General features: G+C 44.6%; 1 protein-coding gene across 2 annotated transcripts; it reads right to left on the reverse strand.

The window, feature by feature from the left end:
* Window positions 1-350: 350 nt before the first annotated feature.
* LOC116377128 (gamma-aminobutyric acid receptor subunit alpha-5-like) lies at window positions 351-10,525 on the reverse strand. 2 transcript variants are annotated; one of them, XM_031838690.1, is made up of 6 exons: window positions 9,792-10,220; window positions 9,545-9,629; window positions 9,238-9,362; window positions 4,220-4,287; window positions 3,290-3,510; window positions 351-1,398 (listed from the first exon to the last, which is right to left on the reverse strand). In XM_031838690.1, exons 2-6 carry the CDS (start codon window positions 9,625-9,627, stop codon window positions 1,308-1,310), a joined length of 588 nt encoding a protein of 195 aa, XP_031694550.1. In that variant the 5' UTR covers window positions 9,628-9,629; window positions 9,792-10,220; the 3' UTR covers window positions 351-1,307. The 2 variants fall into 2 exon arrangements, with proteins under 2 accessions (XP_031694550.1, XP_031694549.1); XM_031838689.1 differs by lacking the exon at window positions 9,792-10,220 and adding an exon at window positions 10,268-10,525 and having other exon boundaries at window positions 352-1,398.
* Between the last annotated feature and the right edge of the window lie 2,364 nt (window positions 10,526-12,889).

The following is a 12,889-nucleotide window of genomic DNA, read 5'->3' on the forward strand; positions in this document are numbered from 1 at the left end:
AGGAGGAGAGCTAGTAACGTTAGCAGCACCGCTAACGGCTAACCAACGGAGGTTCACTTCAGTTACATTATGATGCCTTCAGGCTCTGCTCAGTGAACATGAGTACTGGCTGAAGGTACATTATACCGTTATCATGATGTGTTCACATGTCATCTGTAAAATGTAGTTTTGGTGATAAACTTGAATAAATCCAGTAGTTTGAAGATGTTTTCACGTTAATATAAAATAGATATTAGAGATGAATTATGAGCTGTTTAACTTCTAACACGAGATATAAACACATTATTATACAGCATTAAATATAATAATGAAGAGATTAGTTTAAATCAATAAAAATACAATTTTTATTGATTATTTGAATGATGTGTTTTTATGAAGAACCATAGTGGTTCAGTCACTAAAACAGCAAAAGCAAATAGTTTATTTTCACCAATGAAGAGACACATAACTGGTTTGCTTCCTGTGAGTGATTTGATTGGTGTTCACACCACAGAGACAGCAGTTTGAGTCCAGTTCAACCAGACTAAACGTGGCAGGTGTGAACCTCCAGCACGGCAGGTATTTAAACCTGTATTTAAACCTTGTTTAATTAAATCAAGCCAGTTTTGATTAGTTAATCTACATCAGAAGGCAGACGGGCCAACGTGGGCTCAGTAGGTTCTCTGATTATCCCCGGCCTGGTCTCAGCTGGGGGGTTGAGGTGACCGCAGCGGGCGTGGGAGGGGCTTAACGACAGCACACGGTGAGATTACTCTCCTTACATCAGCGGGCGGGGAAAGATCTCAAATGTTAATCTTAAACCGACACGACAGGAGATCCCCAGATATCCATGTAGCGCCGAGGCGATGTGAGGCCTTCAACTAGCTTAGGAAGCCTGGACACACGTCTGGTTTAACTGTGCATGAGCAAGGTGTGAGATGTTTACAGGTTACCTTGGTGGTAGATGTAGGTTTGGTGTGTGTGTGTGCGTGTGTGTAGGGGGGGTCATATATTTCCTATTAAATGCAGCCGAGGCAGGAGAGCAGCTCTGACATGATGAGTAATGGTTTAATCAGGAGCCGTGTGTCGGTCTTATTTCCTGCACCGCCGCCACAACATTAAAGCTTTGCTCCTGAGGGACACGGGCTGTCAGTCATGTGATATTAGTTTCCAGGTGTGTTAGTACAGACAGAGTTTATTGAAACTCTTGTTTGGACATTGTTGTTTTTAAAATAAGAAGGTATCAGTGTGGACGTATCCTCGTGAACATTTCCTCTCTTCCCGCCTCATTTAAAGCCGTATTTATGTCATCTGCTCGAAGGACGCGTTTACTCACAGCTTCCAAATTTGAGGGGACAAGCGTGGGCGTCCATGGGGAAGTCCTCCAGCTGCATGGGACACTCTGCTGAGATCGTCAGTCTGGAGGAAAGAAGTCATGAGACATCATCACTTGTTTCATTTAGGTTGTGTTTAACCAATGAGAACCCTGCTCTGTCTTCATTGGCTGCCAGCTGTCTGTGGAGCTGAAACAGAGCAGCAATGAAGCAAACCTGAGTCTAATGTCTGAACTCTGCAGAGTGAAGCTCTGTGTGATGTGATGCTGCCCTCTGCTGGCCACACAGATCATCAGCATGAGTCTAAAGACACAGTGGTGATAAACAGTCTACATACCATAATACTAATACACAAGGTACCAGACTATTCACATTCACACACCGTAGGCACATACGGGAGCAATTTTGGGCAAGTGTCTTGCTCAAGGACACATCGACATGCGAACTGACGGTGAAGTTCAGCAAAAGAAGGAAAGGAAGAAGGAGATGGTGAAGAAGAGGATGAAGATGAGTGTCCTCCACTACACACAGGTTTTCTAAAGGAGGATTCACCCAGTTGTGTCTCAACCAGGACCTTTGTGGAGTTCTTCTTCAGACTCTCTCCCAGATCATCACCTGTCTTGAAGAAGAGTTGATAGCTGGCTGTGAAGAGAGCTAAAAAAAAACACTCAGCTTTGGGCCCATATTGACGAGCCGTACTTTAACGTAGAAAAATCATTCAAAGTTTAAAACGTAGACAAAACTCTGCACTTTATTGAGCCAAAGGGACATTTTGATAGCTAGCACAGTTTTCATGAAGTCACAGATTAAGTTTCAGGAACATTTTGGGTCTGTTTCAGATTTTATAATGGGTGTGTATTGTGTACACGGCTCGTTAAGAGCTAGAGTGATGACATCACGCTCAGAGTGGAGCGGAGCAGGAAAATATTCTGTGATTTTTCCAAACAAATTGCTCCAGCTCCCACAATGTTTACTCTTTATTCACCATTTTGGCCAAAAAGCTTGGAAATGTTGTGCTGGTCGCAGTAAAGTATCTGTGGAATCCAACGGACTTACACATTTGGCTCAAAGAGCCGCAGAGCAACATGAACTCCAACCAACTGCTCCATTAGACTCCATGTTAAATCTCACCACTCATTTCTCAAAGACAGCAGACGGTACCAGTTTTGCATATTGCTCTGGAGCTCACATTATTAACACCACAAACATAAAAAACACATCAGCGCGTTCGGCAGAGTCTTATCTCTCTCATGGTATCCATATGTTGTTGATTGGACTCATGGTTTTGGTACGGAGTGCATGTGTGCACAGACCAGATACAGACCAGTGAGGAGCGAGCTCCACATCTCTAAGTGCCCTCAGGGTCACATTTTAACAACTATGTTAAATGCCACAGACACATAAACACAATTAAAATAGCAGATATGAAGGTACCTGTTGTGACTTCTGTGTGAATCGGGTTATTCGGCTCAATTGGTTAGTCTTTGTGCTACTGGGTTAGCTGTTGTGCGACTGGGTTAGCCGTTGTGCTACTGGGTTAGCCGTTGTGCGACTGGGTTAGCCGTTGTGCTACTGGGTTAGCCTTTGTGCTACTGGGTTAGCCTTTGTGCTAATGTTAATTGGTTAGCCTTTGTGCTCCTGGGTTAGCCTTTGTGCTACTTGAGCTAAAAACGGCCCTCAAAACGCAGTCTAAGAGCTACTATCATTCCTAGTACTTGCATTGTGGACACAATAAAAATAGGGGTTCTTAAAACTGTGAAAAAGCCAATTTATATGAATATTATATTCCATTTCTGCTAAAAAAGATCCTGAAATGCTTCACACTGGCCCTTTAATATGACTTTACACCTGTCCATAGCAGCTGTAACACATCATTTAAATCAGGTCTACCACATGTGAAGTGTTGGAGATGAATAGACGATATTCCTGTAGTATCGTTATTGGTGGAGGATCACGATGAAAGGCGGAGGGCTTACCTCATGGTGTAGAGCAGCGTCCCGTCGTCTTTCAGCCGCAGCAGCTTGTTCGGTGTCGTCATGTTGTGAGCGATGGATTTCTTCCCGTTGAGGAAGAAGGTGTCCGGAGTCCAGATGTTACTGGCCAGGAGATTATTCAGAGGAAGCATCTCCATCGGGCCTTTGAAGCAAAGTCTTTCATCTTTCCAGCTCTGACGGAAGAACACGTCAATTGTGTATTCCTACAGGGCGAATCACAGTATCGGCACGTTAGAATTTAAACACACTTTAATCGATTAGCTCAGCTACGACAGACGTACTAGGGCCACTGTAGGTAAAACGAAAAGAAAAACAATAATGTAGTCAGGTGAAGGGGGTTATTATTCGAAGAAAATAACTAGAGATTACAGTTGTAAAGTAACGAGAAAAAGCTGTAAAATTTACAAGAAAAAAAACTAGGATATTCTTTGACATGAAAGTTGTAAATTTACAATAAAGATAAAAACTTTAGGAGGAAAAAAACTGGATATTCTCTAAATATTCTATATTTTTTTTTTGGAGGAACCACATCTCACCACAGTGTATTTTCCTGCAGTAGACGATCTAATCAAATGTACTTTGCAATCAGAATTAGCATTAAGGAAATACTGGTGATTTGTAGCCCAGAATAACCCTATTTTTACATTTACAAGTTACAAAGCTATTTGTGTCACAGAGCCTCATCCAATTATTAATTACAACATTCATTTTGTTAATGGTTATGAAAGATCAAGGTGCCAATCAGGTAGAATCAGCCATGATACAAATGCAGTGAATGTGGATGAAATTTAAAGCAGTGATGTGAGTTCTTGTTTTAATAAGTTCAGGTCAAACAAACAGCATTACGTCTGGATTTTAAATAAAATAATTACTTTAAGTTGAGAATACGACTTAATAAAAGGTGTTTCTTACCATTTCAGTGTCAGAGACCGGACCGAAGCTCGTGACAAAGATGTTGGTTTTGATCTCCGTCACCTTCTCTGTAAGAACAGATAGAATATGAATTATTATTAAGTCCTTACAATGCATCCATGTTTTGATTAGTGCATGCATTATTATTGAGATCTATTCTAAATACGAAGGCCTGGTGCAGGTTTCTGTTTTCTTTGACGTTACAGAAATTAATTAGGAATAAATCCCCTGACCTGAACTTGGTATAAGTTGTTGCAGGTTCAATAATTCATGATGCGAATGCATACTTTTACTGGAAAATGCAGGTTTACCAGAAATACGTTTTCATCAGCGTCCACATAGGGAGGACGTCGGGGTGGACGGACGGGTCCAGCACGTGACTTTCACCCAGGAGATCGAGCTGCTTGTGTCTCGTGTGAGTTATTTTAGATTATACAGGCTACGTAAGAAGCTACATGACAAACGTAATTCTTTGAACCCAAATCATGAGGTTTTCTTTTATAAACCTAACTACGTAGCTTTTGTAATCGAAACATAACGTTACATTGTTTAACAGACTGAAGAGGTCATTTTACTGTATTTCTGTGAGATCACGTTGGTCCAGTGACGTTGGTTCTGTTGACTTCCTACAGAAGGATTATCATTCCTTCCACTAGTAACAACAATGTGTGGACTTGTGCTGGTTTGAGAACTAAAACGCAGTGGCGGGCCGTGCATTTTATACCTGGGCCTTCACTGCTGTCCTGCAGCTGAAATACCACCTTATAACCACATGATGGCACCACAGCTATTATTCGTTTTTAAGGCTGTAACTATGTACGTCTTCATATTAAACCGTTCGGTACGAGTCTTACAATACATTTGAATGATGCTAGAGCATTTAGAAAATGTAGAAGCCTAAGTTCAGGAAAATATAATGTTTTCTGCGCTCATGTAGGACAGTGGTTCTCAGCTGGTCTGGCTGTGGGACCCACCATCATTCCTTAATGACAAGCGCGACCCACAGAGATCGTTTTAGAATTTTACTTTCACAACTTGAACGTACTGCTCTGCAATGTCTTTCCTTGTCTCAGGCCCCTGTGTCACGGTGTGTGGTACATCTCACTAGGGTCAGGAAACTTGTCAGAATGCCCATATTTGATTGGCTGAGCTGCATCACGTGATGTGATTCACTACCCGACAGCCTCTGCTGTTAAGTTTCGTTTCACGATAGTCACGTGCTTGCCCACTGACCAATCACAGCACACTCTGCACCTCGCGGCAGAGCTGCACATGGACACTGAGCTGCATTAATGCTGACGTAGCTACAGGCCGGCTAGCAGGTGCTGACATGTCAAAGAATACGCCCAACATGTCAAACTGAAGATCTGATTGGTTGAAGACTATGACAATCAACAATATTGTCCCCATTTACTTTAATCTGCACTGGCTGCAGGTGAGAGTCTGCAGGCCTCTGCCTCTGTTCTTACCTAGAGACACAGAGGTGAAATCTGATTGGATAAAAGCTCTACTTAAAACAAGCTGCACTGGAAGCAGAGCAACTGAGGAAGACAGGAGCTGTGCAATGAGAACATAAGATAATGGGGAAAATATTTTTATAAATTATAATACATGTAGTGTATTTAAGAACAATGATTAAATTATAAAATAGATATAACTTTGTGATTCTGTTTAGGCCAGCAGAGAAGGCCTTGCAGGCCCTGACGGCCCACCACTGCTAAAACGTGACGACGTGACTAACTGACATGATGTGACGAGGTGATGCGACAACGTAACGTAGCAACGTAACACAGCAACGTAACTACCGTATATAAATAAAAACCGCCCTTGGAGGACTTTCTTAAGCTACATTACTTAACAACTTAAAGTCAACGTTGACTTTTGGTTTCACACGGGACACGAAAAGCGGTCTCCTGGGTTAAAGTCCTGAGTTTTTTTGAGCCGTTCTTTGAGGTCTTTCTCGCTCGTCATACTTTCGTTATTTTACCATGTAAGTTTTAATAACCATCACTTTGACCAAATGCAAAACAGTTCACACTAAAAATCAATATTCTGCATGTTGTTGATCCTCGTCCTGCCCTCCCCAGAGTGTTTGTGAGGCTGCTGCTACAGACCTGGATGAGCTCACTGACACTGTGACATCGTACATCAGTCTTTGTGAGGACATGTGTGTGCCGACTAAAACCTTCTGCACAGTCAACAACAATAAACCTGGTTTACTGAAAAACTCAGGCAGCTTCGTCGGGCTACAGAAGTGGGGACAGGATCCTGTACAACCAGGCCAGAAACACACTGACAAAGGAGACAAGGGTAGCAAAGAGGAGCTACACTGAAAAGCTGGAAAGAAAGTTTTCAGTCAACGACCCCTCGTCAGTGTGGAGAGGCCTGCAGGTCCTCACGAACTACAGGAGACCATCCCCCCCACTGAGGAGAATCACCAACTGGCTGACGACCTGAATGTGTTCTACTGCAAGTTTGATAAGCCTAGTCTCACACCCCCCCCCTGCACCATCAAACAACCACCTACACCCCCTGCCTCCTTCTCATCTCTCCCAACCGACCCCACACCGGCACTGAGGATCTGTGAAGAGGATGTGAGTCGGCTCTTCCACAGACAGAAGATCAGGAAGGCACCAGGCCCAGACAGTGTGTCACCCTCCTGCCTGAAAGTCTCTGCTGACCAGCTGGCCCCCATCTTCACACAGATCTTCAACCGATCACTGGAGCTGTGTGAATGTCCCCTCCTGCTTCAAACGCTCCACGATCATCCCGGTCCCCAAGAAATCCTCCATCACAGGATTAAATGACTACAGGCCCGTCGCCCTGATGTCTGTGGTCATGAAATCCTTTGAGAGACTGGTGTTGACCCACCTGAAGGACATCACAGGGCCCCTGCTGGACCCCCTGCAGTTTGCCTACCGTGCAAACAGGTCGGTGGATGATGCAGTCAGTATGGGACTGCACTACATGCTGCAACACCTCGACTGCCCAGGGTCATATGCAAGGGATCTGTTTGTGGACTTCAGCTCCGCGTTCAACACCATCATCCCGGAGATACTCCAACCCAAACTCTCCCAGCTCACTGTGCAGCCTCCACCTGTCAGTGGATCACTAACGTCCTGGCTGACAGGACGCAGCAGGTGAGGCTGGGAAAAACCACATCCAGCACCCGGACTATCAACACTGACCCCCAGGGATGTGGTCTAGCAACCGAACTATCAGCACTGGCGCCCCCCAGGGATGTGTGCTCTCCCCACTGCTCTTCTCCCTCTACACCAACGTCTGCACCTCAGAGGACCCGTCTGTTAAACTCCTGAAGTTCACAGATGACACAACGGTCATCGGCCTCATCAGGGACGGTGATGAGTCTGCGTACAGACGGGAGGTTGAGCAGCTGGTCCTCTGGTCTGATCAGAACAACCTGGAGCTGAACAAGCTCAACACTGTGGAGATGACAGTGGACTTCAGGAGGAGCCCCCCCCCCCCTCACCATACTCAACAACACTGAGTCCGCTGTGGAGACCTTCAAGTTTCAGGGATCCACAATCTCCCAGGACCTGAAGTGGGCCCCCAACATCAACACCATCAGGAAAAAGGCACAGCAGAGGTTGTACTTCCTGCTCCAGCTCAAGAAGTTCAACCTACCTCAGGAGCTGCTGATCCTGTTCTACTCCACCATCATCCAGTCTGTTCTCTGCTCCTCTATCACTGTGTGGTTTGGATCGGCCACCAAACAGGACAGGAACAGACTACAACGGACTGTCAGGTCTGCAGAGAGGATCATTGGTTCCAGCCTGTCCTCCATCCTGGACTTGTTCACCTCCAGAGTCAGGAAACAGGCTGAAAGATCTCTGCAGACCCTTCACACCCTGGACACAAGCTGTTCAACTCCTCCCCTCTGGAGGGCGCTACAGGGCTCTGTACGCCAAAACCACCAGACACAGGAACAGCTTCTTTCTGCCGTCACTCTGATGAACAATGAATCAGACAAACTGCACTACTACCTCTGTCTACACTATCACCTCAATTCCACTGTCGTTTAGATTTATGTTCATATATATATATATATATATATATATATATATACACTTTTATATTTATTTGTACATAGTCATTAAACGTTAAATGTTTAATCTGTTCTACTTTTTTTGTTTGTTTTATATTTTTCTTGTTTATTGTAAATGTGTGTTTGTACGTTGAAACCAAAGTGAAAACCGGAATCATATTCCTTGTATGCGTCGGCACACATGGCCAATAAAGCTGATTCTGATTCTGATGAAGCGTGTTTATGTGAAGTTTGAAAGGTTCCAGTCGTATTATGTGAAGAATAAATCAACATAAAACTACCTTCTTCTTTCAAAGATCTTCTTACATTTAAAAGAGATATTCTTTTCTAGAATCCTCAACACATTCCTAAACTCAACTGAACTGAACTTTATTTAATAGAATCTTGATTTCACAAGCCTAGATTTCCTACACAGCCTCGACACCCTGAAGCTATCTGACAAACGTCTGCAGGACCATCATGAACCTCAAAGTCCAACATTTGTACTTTAATAGAGTTCACCATACAAAATCCTTTCATTGCGTTTATGATCTAAACGCTGCTCCATTTCATAAAACATTACGATACTAAAACCACGTCCTCTTCTTACAAAGACCAGATTCTGCGTCTTCTTCAGAGAATCTACAGAGCGTCTTTACATCGACAGTAAAGCTGCTGTTTGATGAGGAATGACGGCCTTCTGAAGGTCACAGAACACACTAGCTGCTCACAGTGACATTAAATCACTTAGAGGCGTAAACAGCTTTCATGAACACAAGACAGATGTGTGTCAAGCACATCTGTTTATATTCTGTACATCTTTTACTACAGAGCTCGTTGTATTTAGGTGTTATTAGGAAAGAGCGACGCCCCCCTAAAGACATGTTCACTTCTCACCCACCATCTGTGTGACTGGTCTAATGAAGAAGCCCACAGAGGTGTTGAGGTCTGCGGGTCCAGCGGGCCTACCTACCTCCCAGTCCAGGGCGCAGTCTGTTGTCGTACCCGTCCAACAGGCCGTCCAGGATGCGCGTGAAGATGGTGATGTTGTCATTTAGTTCGGCCTCTTTGGGAGTTCCAGTTGCATCCTGGGAGAGGCTGGACACGAGACAACAACCTCAAAACTCACTTTGAAAAAAGGGAACTTAAAAAAAAATAAATTAAAAAAAATACATTTCAATCGTTAAAGCAAATAGAAGACGAAGCTCTTTTTTTTACATTTTCACTCAGAGGTGTATCATTTAAAATGTGCTGCCGAAGTTTTAGGAGTCAGTTCTTACCTCAGACGGCAGGTGATGCTCACAAGCAGGACAAAGACCCACAGACGTCTCATTGCAGAGCTGAAGCACATTCCATCGCCCATTCCTGAAACAACACAGACTACAGTAACCGGACAGTAATGTGGACTTATCAGTGCAGCATCTATTTATTCTGTATAGTTCAAAATCACAAGTTTTCCTCAGAGGGCTTTACAATCTGTACAGTTACAGGTAGCCTACAGTAGACTAAATGATGAACATCTCTCACTAATCGTCTCTTCTTGGTGATAACTGCTCCTAACAGTCGGTCCTCCACAGCGATTAATAAAAATAAAAAAATCTTCTCACTACATCACAGATGCACAGCTGACGGTATCACAGCACCCACAATGTGTGTGCATGGAAGCAATCTGCCCTCTTCCTAAAGATCTGAAATAAAAAAGCTGCTAATTCAAAGTTGCAGGAGCCTGTGATCAATGTCCCTCATGGACCCTCTGTGAGGTGATGGCAGCCTTCTACACACTGGAGGACATCATATCTATCATATCTATATCTAGCATATCTATCACAGCTACACGAGCTCAGCTGTAACTCCGCTGTTCCTCTGTGTGGCTGCGCTGCATCGTCCATCCGTCTCTCAAATCCCTTCAGTATTAAGAAAGTGTGATACGTAGGATCCCGGTGCATGTCTCCTCCTCCTCCTCCAGCACCCGGTCACTACTCCGCTCCGTGTATCACACTTACCACACCAGACGATGCGCATCAAACTTCTCCCGGCCCCGCAGATCGCTCACACGCAGGTCGCGCTGTTTAGTGTTTGGCATCAATCCTGCAGAGCGTCTGCTCACAGAGAGAGAGAGGAAGAGGAAGATGATGAAGATGTGGAGTAATTCCACAGTCAGCGAGGTTTATTTCGCCCAAGAGCAATTAGAAAATGTTTGGCAGTGGGAATGTACAGGCTTCTTCCAACACTTGTGCTGACTGACCATCCTTTAGTTCGGTCTCCCCCTCCTCCCTCCCTCCCTTCCTCCTCCCTCCCTCCGAGGAGGAGCCGAGGGCACACCGCGAGCTCTGCAAGGAAATCCAATACAAAGGAGGTACAATGCAAATAGACTGGTGCTGATGGAAGAGAGGAGCGTGCAGTGAGAGGATGTACAGTATGGAGAGGGGAGAGACAGAGAGAATAAGGAGAGAGATCATCGCCACAACAACGTTAACCTCTTAAAATAATTACTATACTTCATTAAATAAAACACCTCCGCACATCTTTATTTCATCATGTTTATAAAAGGTATTATGTCAACTACCAACATGTCGGGTGGTTAAAATGAGGATTCAAGAATCATTTATTGTCATTATGCAACACAACTAAATTCAGTCGCTCATGTGTGACAAAGAAAAACTAAAAGGAAACATTCCATTGGTGCTTTTTTAAATGTTCCTCATAAGGAATGTAAGCAGCAGCAACAGAATCTATCTTCTCATTAAACAGGAGAACAACTGTGTGCAGTTCTGTTCCGCTCTATTGGTTTGCTGTGTTGAGCTCCTGAACTCTAATAATAAAAACCTTCAAATAAGCTCAACATGATGTAATAGTTCAGGCTCTTTTCATTCATTGGAGGAACCACGTAGAGGTGAGACGACGTGCAGGGCTGCCTCTACAGAACTCAGGTGACGTAGTAAAGAGGAGTAGAGGAGGTCAAACAAACACAGGACTTTCACCCAGGAGACCGCTGTTTGTGTCCAATGTTGACTTGTTTCACCTTAAGGGGGCGGAGTTAAGTACATTATGTAACAAATTACTTTAAATCCGACCTATAAACTCAGCTCAGTGTTATATATAGATAACAGTGTTGATAACTCTTCTCCAATCAAAGTATTTAGCTTCATCAGCTCTAAAAGTCTCCAAGTCTTCATCTCTGATGGTCCTTCAGTCCTCTAAAGACACACCCCCTAAATTATCATGAAGAACGTAAACAAACAACATGGCTGCTGTTAAGAGAGAAGCTGGAGGAAGATGAGCAATGAGTGGCAGGTAGGTAGGTAGACAGACAGACACATCATGTCATGGTGCTGATCTCAAACTGTCACGGGGTGTGGTGGAGGACTCAAATGCAGACATGACCAGAATTAGAGTGAACCACGTCTTTAATGAACCAGGAAAACAACAGGAACCTTACATGGAAATCAGCAGGGAAACCAAGGACGAGATGAGGGTGGAAACCCGGTAGGACGAGGGTGGAACTTCTCTGAGGCCGCAGACTCTAGAGGCTGGGGAGACTGACAACGGGACTCTAGAGGCTGGGGATCAGGAGGGGGACAGGACTCAGGCTCCCGGAGACGGGGATCCGGGGGACAGAACTCAGGCTCAGAGTCCGGTGGCCGACCCCGGGGTAGCTGCGGCTCAGAGGCGACCGCTGGAGTCGGCCGGACCGCCGAGAGGACACGGGGAGCTGAAGTCATCTGTGGCCCCGTGGAGACGGGAAATCGCTGCGGCCCAGCGGAAACATGACCCTTCTTCTGCCCCCTTCGAGAGTTGGAAAGGCATTCCATCCACGTTGGCCTTCTGGATACTCCGAGGCCCTCCAAAGGCCAGACGGGTTCCTGCAAACTGGTCATACCATTCTGGGGAAAAGCGGTGGTCTGCTGAGTCCATTTGTGGCCAGATCATTCTGTCACGGGTGTGGTGGAGGACTCAAATGCAGACATAACCAGAATTAGAGTGAACCAGGTCTTTAATGAACCAGGAAAACAACAGGAATCTTACATGGAAAACAGCAGGGAAACCAAGGACGAGATGAGGGTGGAAATCCGGCAGGGCAGGCAGACTGGGAAACCGGGAACAGGACGAGCCAAACGGGTGGGTAGACACGCCAGTGATCTGGCAAAGAGTGACTGAGAGGCAGGGGTTTATATAGTGGCTGGATCAGAGGCAGGTGAGGGGAGTTGTGCTGATGATGAGGGAGGCTAACAGGTGCACTGAATGAGCTGATAGGTGAGTGAGAGATAAAGTGACAGGAGAGAAGAGGAAGAGCTGTGACACAAACCATTTTTTTCTAAACTAAATAGTTAGTTTTGTAAACACAGCCGGTGAACTGATCTCTAGTTTATCTCTATCAGTATCATATCAATGATATCATCGGTATCATATCAATGATCTCATCGGTATCATAGCAATGATCTCATCGGTATCATATCAATGATCTCATCGGTATCATAGCAATGATCTCATCGGTATCATAGCAATGATATCATCGGTATCACAGCAATGATCTCATCGGTATCATAGCAATGATATAATCGGTATCATATCAATGATCTCATCGGTATCATAGCAATGATCTCATCGGTATCATAGCAATGATC

This window comes from Anarrhichthys ocellatus, unplaced genomic scaffold (genome assembly GCF_004355925.1).
Source record: "Anarrhichthys ocellatus isolate YVR2014 unplaced genomic scaffold, GSC_Weel_1.0 scaffold927, whole genome shotgun sequence".
Taxonomy (NCBI): domain Eukaryota; kingdom Metazoa; phylum Chordata; class Actinopteri; order Perciformes; family Anarhichadidae; genus Anarrhichthys; species Anarrhichthys ocellatus.

Excerpts from the sequence above, each read along its gene's own strand:
- LOC116377128 (XM_031838689.1), bottom strand. Across the intron at positions 9,363-9,544 it reads AGCATCACCTGCCGTCTGAG|CCTCTCCCAGGATGCAACTG; the intron begins GTAAGAACTGAC and ends TCTCGTGTCCAG. Across the intron at positions 4,288-9,237 it reads ACTGCGCCCTGGACTGGGAG|AGAAGGTGACGGAGATCAAA; the intron begins GTAGGTAGGCCC and ends CTGTTCTTACAG.